General features: G+C 45.2%; 2 protein-coding genes across 7 annotated transcripts; both read right to left on the minus strand.

Annotated features, from left to right (window-relative positions):
• Positions 1-160: 160 nt before the first annotated feature.
• On the minus strand, positions 161-17,716 carry LOC115533457 (potassium voltage-gated channel subfamily E member 2). Of its 6 annotated transcripts, none has more exons than XM_030343997.1 (4): positions 17,563-17,716; positions 3,185-3,313; positions 2,223-2,405; positions 161-2,047 (listed from the first exon to the last, which is right to left on the minus strand). In XM_030343997.1, exons 2-4 carry the CDS (start codon positions 3,264-3,266, stop codon positions 1,725-1,727), a joined length of 588 nt encoding a protein of 195 aa, XP_030199857.1. In that variant the 5' UTR covers positions 3,267-3,313; positions 17,563-17,716; the 3' UTR covers positions 161-1,724. The 6 variants fall into 6 exon arrangements, with proteins under 6 accessions (XP_030199857.1, XP_030199859.1, XP_030199858.1 ...); XM_030343999.1 differs by lacking the exon at positions 17,563-17,716 and adding an exon at positions 5,399-6,253; XM_030343998.1 differs by lacking the exon at positions 17,563-17,716 and adding an exon at positions 4,893-5,360.
• Positions 17,717-19,150: 1,434 nt separating this feature from the next.
• slc5a3b (solute carrier family 5 member 3b) lies at positions 19,151-24,900 on the minus strand. The gene is made up of 2 exons (XM_030344192.1): positions 24,641-24,900; positions 19,151-22,956 (listed from the first exon to the last, which is right to left on the minus strand). The coding sequence occupies exon 2, from the start codon at positions 22,834-22,836 to the stop codon at positions 20,572-20,574; it is 2,265 nt and encodes a 754-aa protein (XP_030200052.1). The 5' UTR covers positions 22,837-22,956; positions 24,641-24,900; the 3' UTR covers positions 19,151-20,571.
• Positions 24,901-25,722: the final 822 nt, after the last annotated feature.

Consider the following 25,722-nt stretch of genomic DNA (forward strand, 5'->3'; position numbering starts at 1 on the left):
CAGCGACGCAGAGCAGGGCCATTTTTAGGAGACCAGTTGTTTGGAGGCTAAAAATAACCAGGTAACGACCGGGGAGAGAGCAGGAGGGGGAAAGAGAGCGGACCGGAGGAAGAGATCAGTGGAGTTTATAAAGGCGGGGGGGGGGCTTTCTCACCTCTATCTGATGTCGCTGGCTCTCGGGGCTCTGGGGGTTCTTTGGGGAAAGAGCCAGAGATCAGGGGGGGTTGTGTATTTTTAGGATGCGAAAGTCTGCGGAGGCGACGGGCCGCATGGGATAAGAACGGCGGAGCTGAAGTGGAAAAGGCGAAAGTATTTTAAGTTATATAAGTTCACAGGGCCAGCGAACAGGTGGCCAAGGGCACTGTCACGGCTTACAATGCAGAGGAGGAAACTCAAATTGAACGTCCGGTGTGGGTGCTGTTAATCGTTAAATAGATGATATAATAGGTTTGTAATCAGCCACAGCGCTACAGTATCACTCTCTCTCTTCACGTTCTCCGTGTGGCTGAGGGTCCGATAGAACACTGCTTGCTGACGCTGACGGCGCTCAATTCATTTAAAAAATATTATTTATAATTGTCGATATTAGTATATAGTAGCGTTATGACCCCCTTGTTCAAAGTTGAAAGTTAAATGTGTTTTTGTTGAACCTGTGTTCATATTTCATGCATGCTAGCGTGTTATATATAAGGTGAGTTGATACGTTGGTGTGGGCTATTTCAAACCTCAATAGTGGACAACACCTCAGTGGCCTCACCTGCTCCAGTGGTGTGTGTTCATGTGAGTGTTTGTCCCAAAAAAATTATAATCTTAAACCGACTAACATATGGAAAATAACGTTACGTTTCATTATCCCAGAGAATGACAAACTGCAGAAACCACATCGTGTTTCGCTTTGAAGAAAGTACGACTCGTATGGAGCACATGGAGCTAATCGTGGTCGCAGGTTCGCTTCCCGCTCTCCAGCTACGTGGCTTATCGGCCCCTCCGACAAAGGCAACCGGTTGATGCTCAAAACGGGTGTCTCTCACCCAGCTAACGAGCCTGACTAGGGCCAGGTGGGGCTGGTTAAACCAGCCGTCACGCGCTCATAATGATAACAATAACGCTGCTAGGGAAGAGAAACGTCCTTTAAAATGTAGCTGAAAACGTGATTGAAGTGCCAGAAACTATGAAAGCTTTTTATGATCTTATCTCTGAGTTGAAACGATGTGGATAATTTCCACTGATACCCTTACTCCCTATCCTATCGGTGTAAAGTAATCAGATTGGATTTACACACAGAGCACAGCAGCTGCTCATTCTAGTAGGATTTCTCACGAAGGGTCTTTCTATCTCCTATCAGTCTCTGTCGCCTCGCCTCCATAAGGGGCTTCTATCTAGGTAGCAAGAGGTGGACCCTGCTCCAACAACATAACTGCCGGTAATGCTGCAATAAAATAAAATGGATACACACCTTTTGTACTCCCCTTTATTGTGGCGTTTAACTTGGTGAAGTAAGTCTTTCTACGTGTATGCTTTTTTGATTAATTAGTGACGTTTCCATTTTTCTTCCCGTCGATGATTACAAGGAAGATGATGATTATAACAAGGAAGATGATGATGATGATGATGATGATGATGATGATGATGATGATGATGATGATGATGATGGTGAGGATGATGATGGTAACGATGCCAAAGGTGAGGACGAAGATAACACGACGGCGTCCCTCCGGGCGGCCTCAGCTGGCGGCGTCGTTGGTGTAGCCCTGCGTGGTCTTCTCCGTCCACTCCCCCTCGATGTACTTGTGGTACGGGTCGTTGGAGTGCTCCCGCCGCTTGGACTTCACAGTGCTCACCAGCATGGCCACCACGATGAAGGCGAACATGCCGATCATCACGGCCAGGTACCACTCCACGTTCGAGAAGTTCTCCTCCAGCAGGGTCTTGTCCAGCGCGTCGGCCGCCGCTGAGGCGTTCCGCCGCCAGGCATCCAGGTAGCGGCCGAGAGCCCGCGTCAGGGTGTCCTCCAGCGTCCCGTTGGACGGGGTGGGCATTCTGCTCTCTGGGGGAGGAACAGGGAGACAGGTGGGTCCGTGTAAGCCTCACACGCCAGCACACGTCCAAAAGGAACCGCAACCCCTTGCTCCACAAGGAGTCTGAGGAAACAGGCCAGAGATTTGCCGTGGCCTCCCAATAAAAAGGACTTTTAGGTTTCTCTTGTATCACGTTTTGCTCACCTCTGCCTCTGTGTCTCTCTGGAGGAAGGTTGGATGTGGAGGAAGTCTGGATGTAGATAGAGGAAGGGTGGACGAGGAGGTTCCTTGTGGTCGGTGAGGCCCAGGAGAGCAGGAGATCCGTGGTAAAGCTTCTGGTCGGAGCTTCAGAGTTTGCTGCACTGCTGACTTCAAAGAAACACACGGCTAAGCAGCCGTATCGCATTCTAATGTTATCTTTTCTGGGTAAACAAGGAATATGTTTTGTGTGTGTGTGTGTGTGTGTGTGTGTGTGTGTGTGTGTGTGTGTGTGTGTGTGTGTGTGTGTGTGTGTGTGTGTGTGTGTGTGTGTGTGTGTGTTTGACCTTGAGTCTTGAGGGTAGATGAGATGGAGGTGGGAGTGGTGAGGACAGGTCACTTTAACCATGACACACCAGCAAATACACAAAATACAAATACACTTGGGAATCAAATTGGATGATCAATTAAATGGAGGTGAAAAGACTTGAGTCCCTGCAAATAACAGGGGAAATTAACTGGTAGTTTGAGCCTTAAACCTGTAGATAGCAGCACCTTGCAGCCATGGTAGTTTGACCCTTAAACCTGTAGATGGCAGCACCGTGCAGCCATGGTAGTATGACCCTCTGCCCCTAGATGGCAGTACCGTGCAGCCATGGTAATTTGACCCTCATGCCTCTAGGTGGCAGCACCGTGCAGCCATTGTAGTTTGACCCTCATGCCTGTAGATGGCAGCACCGTGCACCGAGCTAGTTTTTCCCCTTAAACCTCTAGGTGGCAGCATCTAGAAGCTTTGGTGATGAAGTAAAAAAAAACTATAAACTAATACTTTTTTTTTTATAAACTAATATTATTTTATTTATTCCAATTTCACTTACTTCATTTTTCTTTCTATGGCATTATTTGATTGGTGCTGCTGCCTCGCATTAATTCCCCCTCCTGGAAGAATAAAGTACAAACCTTACTACCTATCAAAGCCTCCTGTGTTATTTTGATGAGCTCACATCCTCTTGAGTGCTGATGTTCAGGAAGTGAAGCCAAAGGCAACATTGTTTGTAGTGGTGTCTGTTCTTTCTCCTTTTAGTTCCCCAGATCTTCTGTGAAACAAGAAGAACAAGAGAATCCAGCAGATTGTCTTACAAGTGTTTTTTTCCAATATTTGAAGTATATAAACACACACACACACACACACACGTGAGAAATGAGCAAGTTTCCTTCATTGCTCGAGACAACAGAATTTGTCTTGTCCTTGTCCTTACCTAACCCTTGTCCTGGAGGTGTAATTCGGACATTTCAATCACAGCTCTTCTCAATTTCCTTCTCTGTCAGATGTCCTCATATATATATATATACAGTATATATATATATAAATATATGTTTATCTTGTAATGCCATTCATATATATATATATAAAGATTCTACGGGCTTATTCAGGTATACATAAGGACAAGTGTTGAGAATGTAAAATGAATCAATGGAAATAGTTAAAGGGAACATATTATACCACCAGGTGTGAGTGTGATTAGCCTTACAAGCCATTTCGAAAATCTGCCCCATATGACATCACAAGTGGGCGTGTCCACCTAGATCTGTGCTGGATAGATGAGCAATGTTTACTTCAGTCCACTGGGTCGGCTGGTTTACTGCTCTATCCAGCACAGATCTAGGTGGACACGCCCACTAGTGATGTCATATGGGGCAGATTTTCGAAACGGCTTGTAAGGCTAATCACACTCACACCTGGTGGCCTAATAAGACCCCTTTAATGACTTTTGGTGATTGTAAATGTTAAAACGGAGCTGACACCTCATGGCCTCTGTGATATGGACGTGGACGGACGGACATGGACACACTGACGTGTCTGGGGGCCTGAGACCTCTTGGGCAGGCCCGTAGCCATGAGGTCACCGAGGTCCGGACCTCTGTCATTTCAGTAACGATAAAAACAATTCAAACCTGAAAACGACTGTACACAAAATCAGACAATGAGAAAGTTAATCTGAGATTAGTGAATGCCTCATTCAGGTAAGACGTGTTACTTTGTGTCCGCCGTGTGGACGTGTAGTGGTGCGTGCGCACGCCTCAACAAAACTAAACCCCCGCAACTGAAGCCGCAACCCCCCCCCCCCCCCCCCCGCGGCTTCAGTTGCGGGGGGGGTCCGGGTCTTTGGGGGACCTGGGGGTTCTGCAGAGAGCCTTCATCTGCCTCATGGAGGTCTCAGGAGAGGTCTTACGATAGATACCTTCCCAGACACATCATTCGTTTGGTTATTTTGAAAGACATTAGGAGACTAGAATAGCGTGCCGCTTTGAGGCTGTCTGCGGGCGGGGACCCGCGCTCACACCCATCCCGAGTCCCTCAGGCGGGCTGTGGTCTGTGGGATCCTACCAGTACCTTTCCGCACATGCAAATGTACTGAAACGCTCGACTCCAATCCTCATCCACTCTCTCTCAGGTATAACTAGAGACCTTCACTCTGTAATCGACACCGTGCGCGGTCATCATGAACAGAGAACACTGGCTCTGGTGTCTGCTTACGATGCCTCTTCCTGCTTACTGGCCTTGAATATGCAATCTCACTTCTGTACACTCACACACACGCGCACGCGCGCGCACACACACACGCACACTGAAAGATAAGCGTTAACAAAACACACAAAGTGGAGTCTGGAATACCAGCAGTTAAAGGCTGTTGTTGTTGTTGTTGTTGTTGTTGTTGTTGTTGTTGTTGTTGTTGTTGTTTTTGTTGTTGTTGTTGTTTACACTCACTCCGTAATGCGTGGAATGTCATGTTATCTTGTTTTCTCTTCCCGGATCGTTGAGTCACCGCCGCGTGGGAGACGGTAAGCCCTCGCTAAGTGACCAGCATGCCTGGCTGAGCCCCCGGTTAAATGGAACAGATCCCCCAGCCCCCCACCCCCCGTGGCCCGCTCAGACCACTGTTTTGACTGCTCGTGATCAATATTTCCCTTCGCCATTGAACACCACGACAACAAGGATTATCGCAGAATCCCATGCACGCCGCCCGGGGTTAGCCAGACCTGCGTGGGGACTGGGGAGATTAGGAGGAATGCGTGTCCTATGCTGTGTGCACCATGCGTGCTCTCTGACGCCTGTCTGCTGTACATCTGAGCGCTCACAACACATTCCTCACATCACATGTTATCGGTGTGTCTCGTTACCTCGTCTCATCTCTGAACTGCTAGTACCGGCCGGGGTCTCCACCAGGTGGGTTGGATCGCTGTTTCGTAGTGCGGTGTTGCGATGATAGTAGCCTATTATATTCTTAATGATGATGAGTGACAACAATTGAACGTTGGTGTTCGCTGATTGAGGATAATTACTCATCAAGCATAATTATGGAGCGACATTTTTCCCCGTGTCTGTCTGACATGATAGTTAAATATGTGTATCATGCAGTCATCTGAAAGCAGTAGCTTACCCTTTGTTGGGATGCTCAAACACACCACATATCCTATTCCTAACCCTACAAAAAAATATAAATATCATCATTCATAATTATAATTTAGAAGGAGAAGAAGTAGGAGGGGTGTTTCGTTGCGCAGTTTAGGCTGGAAACTTTTTTTCTGGCAGGAACGTTGGGTTAAATCGGTCGTTACCTAACTCGGACAGAATTTCCTCGAGTCTCAGCACAGACTCATCACATTCTGAGCAGGAATTGGATCCCTGCCACTCCAAGAGCAGCTTCCCCCACCTTCCCCCACCTTTTCTGAGTATTATTATAACGGCTGCTTTATTGTCCTATTGAGAGGCCGTTTACCGAATATAACGCATCCAGAAAATGTGACTCATGCACTCTCTTTAATCGAACTGGTTTTCAGTCTGAGCGCGCCATAACTCACCTGTGGCTGCTTGTCTGTGCACAGGGCACGGTACGGACTGGGCGATGCTTCTGTCATGGCTCGAGGATAAGGTGGACAGTTATGAAAGCAAATTATTGAACAACCATTTAGTAATTAATTTAAAATGTTATTGTTGTAAATTAAAAGGTCATGTATAGAGAATATGAGTGTATTTTTAATTGTTATCCAGCGAAATTAGTAATTTAGCTGGGGGGTTAAAAACTCAAGACCCTGTATTCATATAGCTCCCCCCCCCCCCCCCCCCTCCGATATGTATTAGTCCAAAGTCACCAGGTCCGAATCTAGTACACTCTAGTGGAGAGTGTGCAGAGGGGATGTCAACAGAAAAAAACAATTTTACTTCCTCTGTGGTATCGTTTGGTGCGATGTATGACTCGGAGAGTGGTAAATGTTCAACACGTGGTTTATTCAGAGACACAACACAAGGTAGAAGAGCAGGCACTCTGGATGTGGTCCATGAAGCATCGAACACAGGTAAGAATTACATTTATATTGGAAGTGGGCGGAATGGTAAATCAGCGACGCTTACAGGTTTTAATTTACCCAGGTAACCCTTCAGTCTGTCTTGGCCTGCAGAGGGGAATGGCATAGAGGCCATGTTTGTAGTGTCTGACTTATCTCAACCCCCTTCAACTTTATATATAGTGTTGACCACTCTGTGTGTAGAAGAAGCATTCATAACCGGTGTTAGCACAACAATTGTGTGGTCCACGAGGAGCTTTGAAACATGTGGTCTAAATAAAGCATCGGCTCACATGATTGACATCACAACACAAAGACCACGGCGACCCGACATCCGACCAAACCACCAGTAACCGAACCAGAAGACACCCAACGGAGACAGGGACCTCTCTACTCCAACAAGGTCTCCAATCGATGGCGGCTGGAAGGCCGACCTTCACCGGTGCCACCGTGGCCCACTGAGCTCCTACAGCTCCCTGCATCAGAGGGGCACGTTCCCACGAAGAGCAGCTGGGAGACGGGGCCAGGGGAGACGCCCTGACGTGCCAGTCAGTGATGGGAGCAGCCTGGGGCTCTCAACCGTAATCATAGTTTGCATACATTCACTGTCGTCAGTCACTTTGAACAAAATAACGAGATGAGGTGGAAGGTATCTTTACCTCGGGCCCTTGGCCGGTTCTCTACAGATCAGACCTGTTTCACAGAGCTGTCGTTTTCACAGAGCTTTCACCACGAATGGTTCCATCTCTACAAGTCCGACCAGTTTCACACGGCTGTCTGTTATATCACGACTGGCACCATCCTCCAGATCAGACCTGTTTTACAGAGCTGTGGTCGCGGCTGGCTACATCTTACAGATCAGACCTGTTTCACAGAGCTGTCGTTTCCGCAAAGCTGTCACTTCAGAGCTTCCATCTCCCACAGAATACAGGTGTAGCTCTCAACATCAATCAAGGGTCTGCTAGCTTTATGTTCCAGGCCGTGACTAGCAGACTAATGTAGATAACGTTGACCCTTTGTCCTTTTCACCGGGCTCTCCTAACGGGGAAATCACAGGTGTGGCCCCCGACGAGAACAATGTGCAGGTAGGCAGGTGTTTCACTCATCTGTGTCAGAGAGGCAGCCATGCTCAGTGTGTGTTATCATCACTAGTTCAGTCTGCGACTGTTTGACAGGGGCACAATAAGAGCAGCAGGTATGAGTGATTTGACCGCTAACCTTGTCCTTAAAACACCTTACATTAGTCGTTTTAAAGACACACCTTAGATGAGTCTACATTAAACACACCCTACGTTATGACAATTAGCTTGAGGTTGCTTCAAAGGCATAGCTCATGAGAACGGGTCCTGCCCGTAATTCCGACGCCTCATTGTTCCGACGTCTCAATGGTCGGAAATATTTCCCATTAGATCGACATGCCACTATGCCGACGGTTCAATGTTACGAAAACGGAGCCCATTGGTCCGAAGGTCCGTTTGTCCGACTTTTCAAAAAGGAGGCGCATTAGGCCGACGGTTCAATATGCCGAATAGGCCTACATATAAAGAGTTTTATACCTCACTCTCTCTCTCTCTCTCTCTCTCTCTCTCTCTCTCTCTCTCTCTCTCTCTCTCTCTCTCTCTCTCTCTCTCTCTCTCTTTTGTCACTTTGCTCTCCAATATTCATCGTGAACGTGATATGTAGGCCTAGGTTGTATTTTGGTGCTTAGTGTGAGAGAGAAAAAGAGAGAGAGAGAGAGAGAGAGAGAGAGAGAGAGAGAGAGAGAGAGAGAGAGAGAGAGAGAGAGAGAGAGAGAGAGAGAGAGAGAGAGAGAGAGAGAGAGAGAGAGAGAGAGAGAGAGAGAGAGAGAGAGAGAGAGAGAGAGAGAGAGAGAGAGAGAGAGAGAGAGAGAGAGAGAGAGAGAGAGAGAGAGAGAGAGAGAGAGAGAGAGAGAGAGAGAGAGAGAGAGAGAGAGAGAGAGAGAGAGAGAGAGAGAGAGAGAGAGAGAGAGAGAGAGAGAGAGAGAGAGAGAGAGAGAGAGAGAGAGAGAGAGAGAGAGAGAGAGAGAGAGAGAGAGAGAGAGAGAGAGAGAGAGAGAGAGAGAGAGAGAGAGAGAGAGAGAGAGAGAGAGAGAGAGAGGTATAAAACTCTTTATATGTAGGCCTATTCGGCCAACACAGTCTCACTCCGAGAACGTCAAATACCGACTGTTGGCAAAGGCCCTTTAGCGTCGGTGACTGACGGGAAAGGTACCCTTTTTATTCGGTCGGTGACGGTAAAGGTACCCTTCGGCGTCTTCTGCATACGGAATGGGGGGTGCCTCACTACGTCTCTAATAGACGATGTGAGCATCTTTCCTATTGGATAGTTTTTTAGGATATTCTTCTGTGAAAATGGCGGACATACTTTTTATCCTGGGTGGAAAATATGATATTTTAGAATAGTTACACCATTAAAAGTGTTTATGTAAACATTTTTAGCGAGAAATGTGCATTTTACTTTCATAATCGTCGTTCGGCGAATGTGAAGGATGTTTGGTTTGATAGATATGACGAAGAATATTTCATCGGGCGATAATGGCCGGCGTACAGGCATCCCGGGCTCACGAAAATAGGTGACACTGTCACGTTATTTAATCTATTGAAACGTGATCAGGTACACGTATTTTCTAAATGTTCGTGTCAAAAAGCAAAATTTTCAAACTCATGCATATCAATTGGAAGTATTTGTCGTGATTTGTCACTAAGCACGACTTCCATCTAAGGTTCTGTCCGGGAGCTTTCTCCCTATTGTCCCTTAAGGAGCTCCGTACAGAACATTTATTGTTAAAAATTTTCTGTGATAACTAAGAATATGACAGCTTTTCCAGTCTCACCAATATGCGCACAGATCGCACGGTTTGACACTTTCAAGATGCGTGCAGTAGCCTACATACGCCAAATGACCATTTCGTGTGCATACGATACGCAAAACCCAGCATTAACTACTGCGGAGGGCGGATACGTCCATTTCGCGTGCATATGATACGAAAAACCCAGCATTAACTGAATGGGAGATGCAATATTTTAGGACAGATTCACCATTTAACGTGTTTCTAATGACATTTCTAGCGAGAAATGTACTTTTCCCTTGAATAATCCTCAGTCAGTGAATGTGTATGATCTTTATTAATCTTTATTATCTGAATGGGAAATGCAGCTCACGTGTTTCCTGCTTTTGTGTTATTAAACCGTTACTTTATGTAACTTTTAATGATATCATCTTGTTAGAAACACGTACGTTTTCGTGAACACTGGATTACGTCGCATTTCAACATAAAATAGCGTGTTATACACACACACACGCACACACACACACACACACACACACACACACACACACACACACACACACACACACACACACACACACACACACACACACACACACACACACACACACACACACACTGCATTTCGCTGCCAAATAAATAAATACTAAGGCAGAATAAAGAATAAATTAATTCATTATCATTCAACTTCAACATGCGTTATTACAGTATAGTGGTGGAGGGATGACGTGTGTTGGCCAACCCGGAAGTGAGCGTCGCCCTGGGTTCCCTTGACAAAAAGCCAACGGGTTTTTCCATTTGATTTTGGATTATTGCAGAAAAATTAGCATCTTTGAAGCACCTCCTCAAAAACTGAAAATAAATAAAAATAACTGTGCTCCAAAGAAAGAAATGTAAACCAATGCATTCCGAATGGGAGTGTTTCTCCGATTTTTCCATGCTACACAGAACGAAATGTAAACCCATGCAAATAAAGACTTCATGGTCATAATCATTTAAATATCATTAATCTCCTGAGGGTGGTATTCTATTTTTTTCAACGGGGCTGAATCCAGTCACTTGACCGTCATGGTTGCTATGGTGGTTGCTATCCACCAGCCCCTCTAATCCTTACATGGCTCTAAAAACCACGCGGCAAATGAGCTGCCGTGATTTGTGTTGTTTTTGTCGTAAACTAGTGTCCGATGGTTAAAAAATAGACGGATATTCCAAGGTATCCTTAAAAGGCAGCTTGGATGTTTTTATTTTCTGCAGTTTAGACTTCTTCTATAACCTATTTTTGAAAGCAAAACACCAAGCTCATTGATTTAACGAGGCAGGGTTATTTGTTTTATTTATTAAATAAATATTTATGAGAGGTCATTCCTTCTCCTGAGTTTTCTTCCTATTTATGTCTAGTGTACAACCCTACTGTCCACAAGCATCACCCCCCCCCCTCCCCATATGGATTTGGAGAATTGTTGCCACGTCCCAGTGGTGGAGGTATCATATATATGAAAGAGGGCATTCAATTATACTACAATGATCAATTAGGAGGCCGAAGCCCTAAAGGAAGTGATGCAATAGGTGACTGGGTCGACGACATTTAAGTAAGCTTTACTTTGAGGTCTCTTATATATCAAAGGGGGTCTCAAAGGACGCATACGCTTCAACCTGTGGCTCCGGTCCTACAGGAAATGACTCAGCAAGTGCTCCATCTCGTTGCACCTGCACCCAGCGGCTCGCTTGCAAGATTTTGGCCTGAAGTTATTCCCAGACCTACACCGTAGCCATCCAACCTGCATATCTGAGAATCAGGCCTCTCTTTAATAATGACAAAATGTATGAGAGAAATACACATTAACTTTTGACTCATAAGCGGCGTGGTGCCGGCTCCTTTTGACCTTTTGACCCCAGACTTCTGGGGGAATAGCTGAATCAATTCATTAGTCAATCAAAAGCATGTAAATATCTTCCCGGTGACGTAAGAGGGAGAACAAGGTGTCCTTCAACATCTACGCTTCCAGGCGATTGCAACGGTGCCACACATGAGCATATTCGAACATGTTTAATGGTAGTAATTAGCTGTCGAAATTGGAGGCCTTAATCAATAATGAGCAGCTATTGATTTGCTTCCCCATAGAAATTTGTGACAAATGACATGTTATTTAGCCTCTACACGTTGAGTTGAGTCCAATGACACCAAGCATGACACTCTAGAAAATGGTAACATGTATTTTACATGGTACACCTAGGTCTAGGACATTATCTCGGTGTAGCAAGAGGGCGAGCTTGATCTCATTGGACTCAGCTTAACGTGTAGATGCTAAATAACATGTAATTTGTCAAAAATCTCCATCGGGAAGCAAATCTATAGCTGGTCATTATTGATAAAGGCCTCCAAAATCGACAGCTAATTACTACCCCGAATCATATTCAAATATGATCATATGTGGCACTGTTGCAATCGCCTCGAAACGTAGATGTCAAAGGACACCTTGTTTGCCCCGTTACGTAACCGGGAAGATATTTTCATACTTCTAATGAATTGATTCATATTTTAAGGTTCTCGGAGTGATACTTTAAGCGGCTGCAGCAGAAGTGTTGAGACGAAAGATGATATCAAGACATTTATAGAATATTCACATTCACATTATGATTCTTCGTCATAACATCCGACCAAACATCCTTTACAGTCACCAAGCGAGGATTATGAAAGTCCAGGCCCCCCCTTCCGGCACTCAAGGTCCGACTGGGCCAAGTTTAGGGCAGGAAGGGCCCCCCATTCCGGCCCTCGGGGTCCGACCGGGCCAAGTTTCGGTGCGGGGGTCCCAGTTAGGCCTTAGAATAAGGTATTCAAATTTCAGGGCGGTAGGACCTTCCTATCTCAAAAACTGTTTTTCCACCACATTCTGAACCATTAGGTCTTGCAGGTAACACTTCTGAGGGGCTTTGTCCAAATGACAGTCCATTTGGGAAAACTTTTTTTCTCTAAGGGCTAGAACTCCAAATCTCGGATATGTCGTTCTCGGGGCCCCGGGAAATGTGTGTAAACATTTTAGCATCCCTAGCTATCTCGAAAAGGCCGGAAAAGGGGCGTGACCTCCCACAGTACGGTAAATGTACATAAGACAGAGGTTAGTTTCTAGTCCCCATTTTTTGTGGGATGGAGGTGTACATTTGTGGCTTAAGGTGTGTAGTCACAGCTGGCCTGTGGCCACGTTTTTGAAGTCTGGGGTCAAAAGGTCAAAAGGAGCCGGCACCACGCCGCTTATGAGATAACAAAAGTGAATGTGTATTTCTCTAATAGCTTTTTGTCATTATTAAAGAGAAGCCTGATTCTAAGATATGCGTGTTGGATGGCTAGGGTGTAGGTCTGGGAAGAACTTCAGGCCAAAATCTTGCAAGTGAGCCGCTGGGTGCAGGTGCAACGAGATGGAGCACTTGCTGAGTCATTTCCTGTAGGGCTGGAGCCACAGGTTGAAGCGTATGCGTCCTTTGAGACCCCCTTTGATGTATATGAGACCTCAAAGTAAAGCATACTTAAATGTTGTCGACCCAGTCACCTATTGCATCACTTCCTTTAGGGCTTCGGCCTAAAGGACAAAGCCCCTCAGATGTGTTACCTGCAAGACCTAATGGTTCAGAATGTGGTGGAAAAACAGTTTTTGAGATAGGAAGGTCCTACCGCCCTGAAATTTGAATACCTTATTCTAAGGCCTAACTGGGACCCCCGCACCGAAACTTGGCCCGGTCGGACCCCGAGGGCCGGAATGGGGGGCCCTTCCTGCCCTAAACTTGGCCCAGTCGGACCTTGAGTGCCGGAAGGGGGGGCCTGGACTTTCATAATCCTCGCTTGGTGACTGTAAAGGATGTTTGGTCGGATGTTATGACGAAGAATCATAATGTGAATGTGAATATTCTATAAATGTCTTGATATCATCTTTCGTCTCAACACTTCTGCTGCAGCCGCTTAAAGTATCACTCCGAGAACCTTAAAATATGAATCAATTCATTAGAAGTATGAAAATATCTTCCCGGTTACGTAACGGGGCAAACAAGGTGTCCTTTGACATCTACGTTTCGAGGCGATTGCAACAGTGCCACACATGATCATATTTGAATATGTTTCGGGGTAGTAATTAGCTGTCGATTTTGGAGGCCTTTATCAATAATGACCAGCTATAGATTTGCTTCCCGATGGAGATTTTTGACAAATTACATGTTATTTAGCATCTACACGTTAAGCTGAGTCCAATGAGATCAAGCTCGCCCTCTTGCTACACCGAGATAATGTCCTAGACCTAGGTGTACCATGTAAAATACATGTTACCATTTTCTAGAGTGTCATGCTTGGTGTCATTGGACTCAACTCAACGTGTAGAGGCTAAATAACATGTCATTTGTCACAAATTTCTATGGGGAAGCAAATCAATAGCTGCTCATTATTGATTAAGGCCTCCAATTTCGACAGCTAATTACTACCATTAAACATGTTCGAATATGCTCATGTGTGGCACCGTTGCAATCGCCTGGAAGCGTAGATGTTGAAGGACACCTTGTTCTCCCTCTTACGTCACCGGGAAGATATTTACATGCTTTTGATTGACTAATGAATTGATTCAGCTATTCCCCCAGAAGTCTGGGGTCAAAAGGTCAAAAGGAGCCGGCACCACGCCGCTTATGAGTCAAAAGTTAATGTGTATTTCTCTCATACATTTTGTCATTATTAAAGAGAGGCCTGATTCTCAGATATGCAGGTTGGATGGCTACGGTGTAGGTCTGGGAATAACTTCAGGCCAAAATCTTGCAAGCGAGCCGCTGGGTGCAGGTGCAACGAGATGGAGCACTTGCTGAGTCATTTCCTGTAGGACCGGAGCCACAGGTTGAAGCGTATGCGTCCTTTGAGACCCCCTTTGATATATAAGAGACCTCAAAGTAAAGCTTACTTAAATGTCGTCGACCCAGTCACCTATTGCATCACTTCCTTTAGGGCTTCGGCCTCCTAATTGATCATTGTAGTATAATTGAATGCCCTCTTTCATATATATGATACCTCCACCACTGGGACGTGGCAACAATTCTCCAAATCCATATGGGGAGGGGGGGGGGTGATGCTTGTGGACAGTAGGGTTGTACACTAGACATAAATAGGAAGAAAACTCAGGAGAAGGAATGACCTCTCATAAATATTTATTTAATAAATAAAACAAATAACCCTGCCTCGTTAAATCAATGAGCTTGGTGTTTTGCTTTCAAAAATAGGTTATAGAAGAAGTCTAAACTGCAGAAAATAAAAACATCCAAGCTGCCTTTTAAGGATACCTTGGAATATCCGTCTATTTTTTAACCATCGGACACTAGTTTACGACAAAAACAACACAAATCACGGCAGCTCATTTGCCGCGTGGTTTTTAGAGCCATGTAAGGATTAGAGGGGCTGGTGGATAGCAACCACCATAGCAACCATGACGGTCAAGTGACTGGATTCAGCCCCGTTGAAAAAAATAGAATACCACCCTCAGGAGATTAATGATATTTAAATGATTATGACCATAAAGTCTTTATTTGCATGGGTTTACATTTCGTTCTGTGTAGCATGGAAAAATCGGAGAAACACTCCCATTCGGAATGCATTGGTTTACATTTCTTTCTTTGGAGCACAGTTATTTTTATTTATTTTCAGTTTTTGAGGAGGTGCTTCAAAGATGCTAATTTTTCTGCAATAATCCAAAATCAAATGGAAAAACCCGTTGGCTTTTTGTCAAGGGAACCCAGGGCGACGCTCACTTCCGGGTTGGCCAACACACGTCATCCCTCCACCACTATACTGTAATAACGCATGTTGAAGTTGAATGATAATGAATTAATTTATTCTTTATTCTGCCTTAGTATTTATATATTTGGCAGCGAAATGCAGGTGTGTGTGTGTGTGTGTGTGTGTGTGTGTGTGTGTGTGTGTGTGTGTGTGTGTGTGTGTGTGTGTGTGTGTGTGTGTGTGCGTTTGTGTGTGTATAACACGCTATTTTATGTTGAAATGCGACGTAATCCAGTGTTCACGAAAACGTACGTGTTTCTAACAAGATGATATCATTAAAAGTTACATAAAGTAACGGTTTAATAACACAAAAGCAGGAAACACGTGAGCTGCATTTCCCATTCAGATAATAAAGATTAATAAAGATCATACACATTCACTGACTGATGATTATTCAAGGGAAAAGTACATTTCTCGCTAGAAATGTCATTAGAAACACGTTAAATGGTGAATCTGTCCTAAAATATTGCATCTCCCATTCAGTTAATGCTGGGTTTTTCGTATCATATGCACGCGAAATGGACGTATCCGCCCTCCACAGTAGTTAATGCTGGGTTTTGCGTATCGTATGCACACGAAATGGTCATTTGGCGTATGTAGGCTACTGCACGCATCTTGAAAGTGTCAAACCGTGCGATCTGTGCGCATATTGGTGAGACTGGAAAAGCTGTCATATTCTTAGTTATCACAGAAAATTTTTAACAATAAATGTTCTGTACGGAGCTCCTTAAGGGACAATAGGGAGAGAGCTCCCGGACAGAACCTTAGATGGAAGTCGTGCTTAGTGACAAATCACGACAAATACTTCCAATTGATATGCATGAGTTTGAAAATTTTGCTTTTTGACACGAACATTTAGAAAATACGTGTACCTGATCACGTTTCAATAGATTAAATAACGTGACAGTGTCACCTATTTTCGTGAGCCCGGGATGCCTGTACGCCGGCCATTATCGCCCGATGAAATATTCTTCGTCATATCTATCAAACCAAACATCCTTCACATTCGCCGAACGACGATTATGAAAGTAAAATGCACATTTCTCGCTAAAAATGTTTACATAAACACTTTTAATGGTGTAACTATTCTAAAATATCATATTTTCCACCCAGGATAAAAAGTATGTCCGCCATTTTCACAGAAGAATATCCTAAAAAACTATCCAATAGGAAAGATGCTCACATCGTCTATTAGAGACGTAGTGAGGCACCCCCCATTCCGTATGCAGAAGACGCCGAAGGGTACCTTTACCGTCACCGACCGAATAAAAAGGGTACCTTTCCCGTCAGTCACCGACGCTAAAGGGCCTTTGCCAACAGTCGGTATTTGACGTTCTCGGAGTGAGACTGTGTTGATTCGGCATATTGAACCGTCGGCCTAATGCGCCTCCTTTTTTAAAAGTCGGACAAACGGACCTTCGGAACAATGGGTTCCGTTTTCGTAACATTGAACCGTCGGCATAGTGGCAGGTCGATCTAATGGGAAATATTTCGGACCATTGAGACGTCGGAACAATGAGGTGTCGGAATTACGGCATGGCACCATGAGAACAACCTGTTAGGTGGTCGAAGAGGACTGCATCGTACATCATGTCCCCTGCAAATTTAGCAAGCACACACACACATACACACGCACACACACACACACACACACACACACACACACACACACACACACACACACACACACACACACACACACACACACACACACACACACACACACACATACAGAAACACACACAAAGACAGACCAACAGAAACAGTCACAAACACACATACAGACAAACACGCACACAGACAGACACACACACACGCACACACTCAGGCACATACATAGACATAGACACACACACACACACACACACACACGCACACGCACACACACACACACACACACACACACACACACACACACACACACACACACACACATAAGCAAAAGCATGCAAACATTAACACACACACACACACACAAACATATAGAATCGTAGACACACGCCAAGTGTCGTGAGACAAGTGAACGCATCACAACAGTGTCCCTGTCTGACCCAGCTGGGATGTGATTGGTACTTGGTGTTGCTGCCTCTCTGTTGCCAGATCCAGACCTTGAGCAGCCCCCGCCCCACCCTCGCATGGGCATCGCCATGACAACCGGCCCCAACCTAGGAGCTAAGCCCTGAGCGAGCATCATCTTATCATTCAGCGCCGCTGCATCTGGCTGATATTATGGGATGGCTGGGCATCCGTTCAGCAAGGCGAGGCATGCCATTGTTATATCAGCCGGCCCAAAACCCTTCCTCACAATATTAACACATTCCTACAATGTCAGATGTCCAGGATTACAGTGCAAGGACTTAGCATTATTGAAATAAAAATTGTGCAATTATTTACCGTATTAAACGAGGACGCAATGATTATCAGGAAGTATTAATGCAGTATCCCCGTGCCGATGCTCTGAGGCCAGTGAGACATTTGTTTCAGCGTATTGTTCTGTTTTTTTTTCGCCGTCTAACAGTGACAATGAACAAAGACGCGCCTGGATGCCAGTACTTTTCCAGAGGACAATATCATGAGTCTCCCCTTGGGGGCGAGGGTGGGCTAGTCTGGGCTGGGGGTGCACGATTCTCAAGGTAAACATTGTGTTTGCGCGTGTGGGTTTGGACTTCTTTTTATAGATTCATGTAAAATGTGCATTAAAAATATTTTTTTCATTCTGTTTTCAATGACATGGTATATTTTCGGGGACGACTGAACTCGGGTAACCTAATGACCACGAGCACTGCGGGGTCAGCCATCCGTGGTGATGTTTTCCGCTATTTAACAACTCCCGTGGTTGTCTATTAGCTTTGGCTAAATAACTAGCACTTAACCTTCCATTTAAAAGAAGGGCCACGCCATCCGTTGTTTTTGAATGTGCTGAGCCAACACCACTGTGCGCAGCGTGCATGGCATCCGTGAATCTGGGGTGGCAATCCCAGGTGGATGGTGATTCAATTACCAACCAGAGAAGACCAATAGGCCTGTGGTGCTTGTCCACCACACCTCCTCTATTGAGAGGACTCAAGAGAATTTTAATAATGTCTAACTTACCCTACATTGGATTAAGAATCGTTTTTTTATTTATGTATGCATGCCATGTATTGCATGAGAAACGCTGTGTGCTTTTTTAAAACCCAACAGTGTATCCTTTTTAAAACATTTCAAGATTAATAACGAAGCAAAGATGGACCGCCAACAGAATAACTAACATTCCAGTGCTCATATGCGGTCGGAAATGGAGGCGGTGTGTGCGGTCTTACATTGTGATAGTAGGCTACCTGTTGCCCTTAAGATCATCCGAAGTTACCAACCTTCCACTCAGTTCTAAGTGCAAACAAAGAATCCCGGTACGGCTGTTCATGTGTTTATCCAGAAAAGAATCACATGCATACAATGTTGAATAGGTGTGTTTCTGTGTGAATGCTGGAAGGTAATATAATAATAAACAAGTTAATGCCAAACATGTAAGCAGTAGGCTACAGTTAGGATCCATATATTAAGCTCAACTAACAATACATTTCTGCAGAGGACGTTACCTTCACTGTTTAAAATAGGAATTTCTAACGCTGCATATTTTGATTATTGCACCATTACTCAAGGATGGTGTGTTTAATAGCATAGGGCCACCTGTAGAGGGTGTGTTTGTTGGCCTCCGTGTTATTCAGCCAACTCTATTATGTCGAATAATAGGTTTATAAACATTTATGCACGTGCACAATATATGAAATAATCATTTAACATTTGCTATAAATTGGAACCAAAGCTATGCCCTGGCTTTAAGTAGGCCTAGAAAAGACGCAGCAGGCTTCGCTGCGGTGATAATAAAGGCCTACTCGGTCGACAGGGGCTTGAGATGTAGGATCGTCCGATCTGCATGCGATGAGGCAATGATATATATAATATATATAATAATAAATGTTAATGAAAACCACACATGCACTGTTGTGTTTGCAGAAACTTTATTGAGCTCGAAAAATAAAATCCATAAAAAATCATATATTCTCAACAAGACAAAACTACTTCATTTAGTTATTATCAAACCACTTTTCTTTTTATTAATGTATTCTTTGTTGGACATTAGACAGGATAAACCTCCCATAGAAAGCCTGTATCTTGTAATCCATGTGTGTGTGTGTGTGTGTGTGTGTGTGTGTGTGTGTGTGTGTGTTTGTGTGTGTGTGCGTGTGTGCGTGTGTGTGTGTGTGTGTGTGTGTGTGTGTGTGTGTGCGTGTGTGTGTGTTAGTTGGTGGTGAACTACAATAAGCCTATATTAAATATCTCTTGGTGTTGACCAGGGAGCCGGAAATTCACTAAACAACATCTTGAAAACTCAAAAATGAGCTTCCTTTTTGTTCTTAGTTTCGTTGCTTCAGCAATCCACACTAAGACACGTTTGGTAGGAATATGCACGTGAAAAATGTGTAATGTGTAGTGTTAAGCCACATTAACAGACTTGAGATGAAAGTGTTGTGAACATGAAATGCAATACAACATGAAGACCAATATAAATATATGGAAAGATATGGCATGTACATTATGTTATTCACATAGGAAGAACACCAAATATTTATAACACATTTAAACTCAAGGAGTCTGTAACAAAGCTATTGGAGTAAGCTGGGAACTATATTTGTAAAGATTCATGAAATTCACATTTGAAACAATGCAACAAGATAGATTAACTCCTCCAATATTAGGGTGGATGAATAATATATTAAAATGGCTGTGAACCCAATCTCATGGAACAACGTGTCATGATCTTAACAATAAATTTGATTTCTACAATCGTCTTTCAGGCCCAAAAAACAGTTAAAGATTGCCTAATCTGCTGTATGGACATAAGCATTCCAATAACATGCCACCATACTCCGGAAACGGAAGAACACAATTGTTTCACCTAAATGGATTCTGAGCAAAAAGGAAACAGAAACCTAGATAGAAAAACTTGAATTAAGTAGTGTGTCTACATAAGCAGAGAAATACATTGCCATACCATAGTATAACAGTAAGATACATACATAATTGATTAAGCAAAAAATAAAGAAAACAGTGCATAGCTCAGATAAGGCAAATATTATAATGAATTTAGTACAATTGAAAACAAATCCAATTATAGTTGGACAACAATAAGCACTGTTCACGAAAGTTCACGTTAAAGTGTCCTTTAAAGTCGACCAAAATACATGATACTAATAAGCTTATAATCCTTGTTAAAGAGCAACAACAGACAAATATAAACTGTAAATATTACAGCGCTTTTCAAACCTCGGAAAAGTTTAATTGTGCATTTTTTGATGAATCTACGGATCCCCGAACTCAAACACAGCGCAAATTTGCCTCTTAGTTCAGTGCCCACTAAAACTATAGTGAGAAATAAACAAACATGAAGACCCCCAAAGAGCAGACGCAAAAGAGACCCACGTTGAGGGTCGCCTTAATCCGGGGTGGCTCGTACAACATATCCTCTATGGTCCTCTCTTCCTCCTTGGGCAGTTTCTCCTCATTCGGCGCTCCGTCCTTATAGCCACAAAAACAGTCCAGGAACATCCGATGGTTGCTTCGCTTCCTAATCGCTTGGCTGCCATCTTCTTCTCTGTCCAGCTTCCTGTTGTCGATGTGCTCTGTGGGCGTGGCGATCGGGTTGGTCTCCGAGGTGGGGGTGGCGGGGTCGTGGTCCGTGGACCGCACCAGGAGTTTGACGTTGGCCTCATCCAGGCACCTGTCGTTGCGGACATCCTCCGGCAGATCTTTGTGGAGGCTTCCGTTGCCCTGCTTGTCCGTGAGGCTGTGGGATTCCTCCAGACCTTTGCGGGGACACTTCAGCATGCGTCGCAGGCCCCACAATGTAGTGGTGCGCACCTGCTCCTGATCCGGGGGACTGGTGCAGAGACTGACCACCACGGCCACAAATCCCGAAATCCAGAAGAGGCCGGCAGCGATGTACATGTAGTGGACATGTTTGATGAAGAGGGGGCGGTCGTCTGGCAGGTCACAGCGAGGCTCCCTGTAGATGAAGGCAAGCACCAGGCGGAAGGTGCCCAGGGTCAGGCCGGTCATCCCACCCCAGAACGCGCCTCTCTCGTTGCAACGTTTCCAGAACACGCCCAGCAAAAAGAGGGCCGCAATCGGGGGCGTGAGGTAGCCGGCCACCTCCTGGATATACAGGTACATCTGGCCGCCTTGCATCTCAATAATGACGGGAACCCAAGCAATGCTGATGGCCACCATAAATACCACAAACATCCGGCCGACCACCAGCAGCTCTTTCTGGGTTGCGCCCTTCCGGGCGGTCTGGTAAATGTCCAGGGTGAAGATAGTGCTGGCGCTGTTGAAAATGGAATCCAGATCACTCATAAGAGCCGCTATCATGACAGCCATCATGAGTCCTCGGAGTCCAACGGGCATCACCGCCATGACCAGGCGCGGGTAGGCGATGTTGGAGCAGCCGGCCTTAGAACCACACACAGCCAGGCAGTGCTCCGGCCCGATGCAGGCTATCTCATCTGTGAACAGAATGCGGGAAATCATACCTGGAATGACAATGAGGAACATGGGCAGGACCTTCAGGATCCCGGCCATGAGAGTGGCTCCTTTGGCGTGTGCGATGTTCTTTGCGGCGAGAACCCTCTGTACGATGACCTGGTCCGCACACCAGTACCAGATAGAAGCTGGGGTTTGCCCGAAGAGGAAGCCTGGCCAGGGAATGTCTTCGTCCAAAGGGCCCCGAAGGAGTCGCAGGGAGTTTGGCTTGGGCTCGATGCGACAGGAGGGGAAGTAGGAGAAGTTGCCAGTCGCGAGAATGGCGGTGACGTTGGGAATCGCCTGCATGTACTTTGTCCTGACTCCATCCAAACCACCGACCTTGATCAGGCTGAGGATGGTCAGGGTGAGGGCCCCCCCGATCATCAGCACAGCCTGAAGAGCGTCGGTGTACATGACGGCCACCAGCCCCCCGGTGATGGTAAGCAGGGCCGTCATGCTGACAAGCAGGATGATCGACAGGTAGATGTTCCAGCCCAGGGACTCCTGGATGAAGAGGGCACCGGCGTACAAGTCCACAGAGAGCTTGGTGAAAATGTAGAGCAGCACGGACAAGGTGGCAAAGTAAACCTTCAGCCTGTTCCCCCCGTAGCGCTTCGACAGGTACTCGGGCATGGTGTAGACACCAGAGTGGATGTACACGGGGATGAACACCCAACCGAGGAGCTGCAGGAGAAGGAGTGCGTTGAACTCCCACGCACCGACGGCAAAGCCGCTGGCCGCCCCCGATCCCGCGAGGCCGATGAAGTGTTCACTTCCTATGTTGCTGACAAAGAGGGACGCGCCGACCACCACCCATGTCATCGAGCGGCCGGCCAGGAAGTATCCACTCACAGTGCTGCGATTGGCCTTCCATGTGGCAATCAAGCCAATGGAAAGCACCAGGACAAAATAGAGTCCCACCACCACAATGTCCGCTGCCTCCATCCCAGGAGCCATGACCTCAGGTGGCTTCGAGAAGCCTTGGTTATCAACAGAGTTAAAAAATATGGTATTTGAAAAAGGATCACCGATGGCCAATTGGGACGATCCGTTAACAGGGAAATGCGCTTCTTTGGTTTGCTGTCTGGATGGGAGCTCTGTCATCCACTGGTGTTACAAATTCACTAGGGGATGCTTCAGGGGGAGGTTATCCACTGCACTGAAGTCTAGATTTAGAGGAGGATGACGCGGGCTTCTTGTCTAAGAAACCTAGAGTTAACATTCCTGCAAGACAGCAAAAACAAAGAGAGCTTATTAGAGCATTGGAGTGGCGTGAACCCCATTGGAGAGGTCTGACCCCCACACAAACAAATGTTACACTGGATGTCATCAGACGGTGCGAGTTGATGAAATAACTTAAGCACAAGTGGCAAGTTTGAAAAGTGATTAGGTTTTATTGCAAAGCGTGTTATCGTACAGAACTCTTAATGAAATCATACAGCAGGTTGGCTCGTCTTAAACCGTTCGAATGATTCAGCTCTTTTGGCTGATCTTATGCCTCACTAATGCAGTATTATGGCCTCGGAACAAAGGCTTTCTCTAGGAACCTTTAAAGCTTCCCAACAACAGAACAAATGCCCCCCCCCCCCCCACACACACACACACACCTCTGTTAGCGCATCAAATAAGCCTGCTAATGTCACGCTACAGGATCAAACACCTCATTAAAAGAGTAAGAAAGAAAAAAAAGCATGTTACTGAGCTGAAGCATCACCTACTTCAATGCAATGATCTAAAATACGGTTATACATCTGCAGATTCTTGCATGTCTAATTGTAGGCAATTATGCAGGCAAACAGACTTGTATGTCGACACACGTGAACCAACTTGTCCCTTAAATGTATACTGGTATAACAACTTCTAAATAACAGTCATGATATGAATACTAATGCTAGTAGTTGTAATTCATGCATGGTTAAATGAAGAGGAAGATAAATTAGCATGAAACATGGTGAATTATTATGATAGAATGTATATTACACAGACACATTACACATTTGAGTTGGGTTCACTACTAGGAACCATTACGATATTAGAGAATATAGCCCAAAAGGATTTCTTCCCATCTCATTCACCAAACCCATGCAGTGTTTTTTCTGCTGAAAAAGGGTGTGCTAGATGTCTGACCAGCAGACACAAAAAGAGGAAACACCACGCACAACTATAACTTCATTATTGCATCCACATTGCAGTAGGCCTACTCTAGCCCCATCTTCTTGACATTTGCGAAAAAAAACAAAAAGAGGCCTACTTAACACTTTCTAAACACCAAGAACAACTTCTTTGGTTATTAATCCTTAGATTATGGATGTCAAAATTGGATCAAGAAGAAGGCACTACGCAGTTATTTCCCATACCAGCAGCACTCCAGTGTTTACCAAACGGTCCGCACTGTGCTTCATGTTTAGAGTCACAGGCCGTCGTTTCTGCAGTGTCATTTTGACAGGTGAATTGTAGTATGCATTACAGGAAGGCATGCCTCTGCTTGCGTAAATTGTCACTTTACCAACAGGTATACATCGCTGCGCATGGTACGCATGAGATTAATCAGGAACCTTCTAGGCGGATCATTCATTCATTCCCCATTCATTCCCCCCGCATCCTCGTCATGAGCGACATTTGTTAATAGCATTTACTGTTCTATTCTGTTTTCTCTGATCAGGCGCAACGCATAAAAAAAACACCAAAGTCAAGGTCAAAGCCTACTCTAAAACAATATATCCAATGTACGTATCACCGTATATCTCTCAGCGGACTCCATGGGCGCATTGATGTCTCTTGCTATATTGAGGCCTAAAAAATATTAAAAAAAATAAAAATATACACGAATACAAATGAACGTGTAAGCTTGCTTTCCCAACCCCCAAGTACAGATGTTTTCCTACAGCAGAACTCATAAGATACTCACCAGTTGTGTGGTTCAATTGGAGCTGTTTCCACTGGCGCTCATCGGTGTCAGCAGCCCTCCCACACCCGAAGAGAAAGACAATGGCTTCCTTGACGCTCCGCGTTGCGTCCACGTATTTGCTGTCGAGGGGGTCCAAGTCTGGTTAGGATTCACAGGAAGAAGACCTACCAGGCAGAAAGTCGCTTACAGTTGTTTGTATACAGAGCGGCTGCGGCTGTGTGACTTCGGCTGTCAGCGATGCACAGTGATGTAGGCGCTCGTTACCACGCCCCTTCCACGTGGTCCGCCGACGCGCTAGGATGAAGGCTCCAGACGCGCCAGTAGATTCAAGACGCGCCAGTAGGCCCAAGATGCGCCAGTCATTTCAAAACACGCCAGTAGGCTCAAGACGCGCCAGTAGGTTCAAGACGCACCTGTTTCATGGTTCAAGAAGCACCAGTATGATCGCTCAAGTGCACCAGTATCATGATTCAAGAGGCGCCAGTTCGAAGCCCACTGGGAATGGGTCTGATTCCTGCAGTGCAGGAGTGTTGCCTTGTCCCAAAAATGTATGCACATGCGTAATCTAAATATCAAATGCAGCAGCAGTATGCTTAGTTTAGTGGAGTTGTAGTTTAAGAATGTGTAAAATGATGGAAATACCACACAAAAAAAGATGCATCGTTTGATTTAAAGGATCCTAAACTGGTTTCAGGGAGACGCTTTTAACAATCTAGATTAATCTACTTTAATTTGGGATGGGCAGTTTTTCTCTTGATTTAATAGTAACGTAATCAGGGCCAGAGAGAGTGTTAGAGAAGGATTAGGCTTTCAACAGTCATGAATGATGATTATATTCAAATCAGTAGGATCAGGTGTGCGTGAGTTCAAACGGCGGTTCCCATTTTAATATAGGGTTGGGGTTTCTTCCATGCGTGGCCTCAAGTTCAACCACAATCAAATGAGATGCACTTGCAAAAGCACTTGCAAACAGCGCGATGGTACGCTCTGACTGAGTAACAACTAGATACAAAACGAATTAAGAAACATTCAAATTGAAATTATTCTTAATAAAGAATGCATACAAATAATTGTAGTATTTT

This window comes from Gadus morhua, chromosome 20, assembly GCF_902167405.1.
Source record: "Gadus morhua chromosome 20, gadMor3.0, whole genome shotgun sequence".
Taxonomy (NCBI): Eukaryota; Metazoa; Chordata; class Actinopteri; order Gadiformes; family Gadidae; genus Gadus; species Gadus morhua.

What these genes read in the sequence shown, in the direction of transcription:
- slc5a3b (XM_030344192.1), bottom strand. Translation starts at nt 22,836, where the DNA reads ATGACAGAGCTCCCATCCAGACAGCAAACCAAAGAAGCGCATTTCCCT.
- LOC115533457 (XM_030343997.1), bottom strand. Translation starts at nt 3,266, where the DNA reads ATGTTGCCTTTGGCTTCACTTCCTGAACATCAGCACTCAAGAGGATGT. An exon ending in AACACAGGAGGCTTTGATAG is followed by an intron (nt 2,406 to 3,184) that starts GTAGTAAGGTTT and finishes ACGGCTGCTTAG; the next exon opens with CCGTGTGTTTCTTTGAAGTC. An exon ending in AGAGAGACACAGAGGCAGAG is followed by an intron (nt 2,048 to 2,222) that starts GTGAGCAAAACG and finishes TTCCTCCCCCAG; the next exon opens with AGAGCAGAATGCCCACCCCG.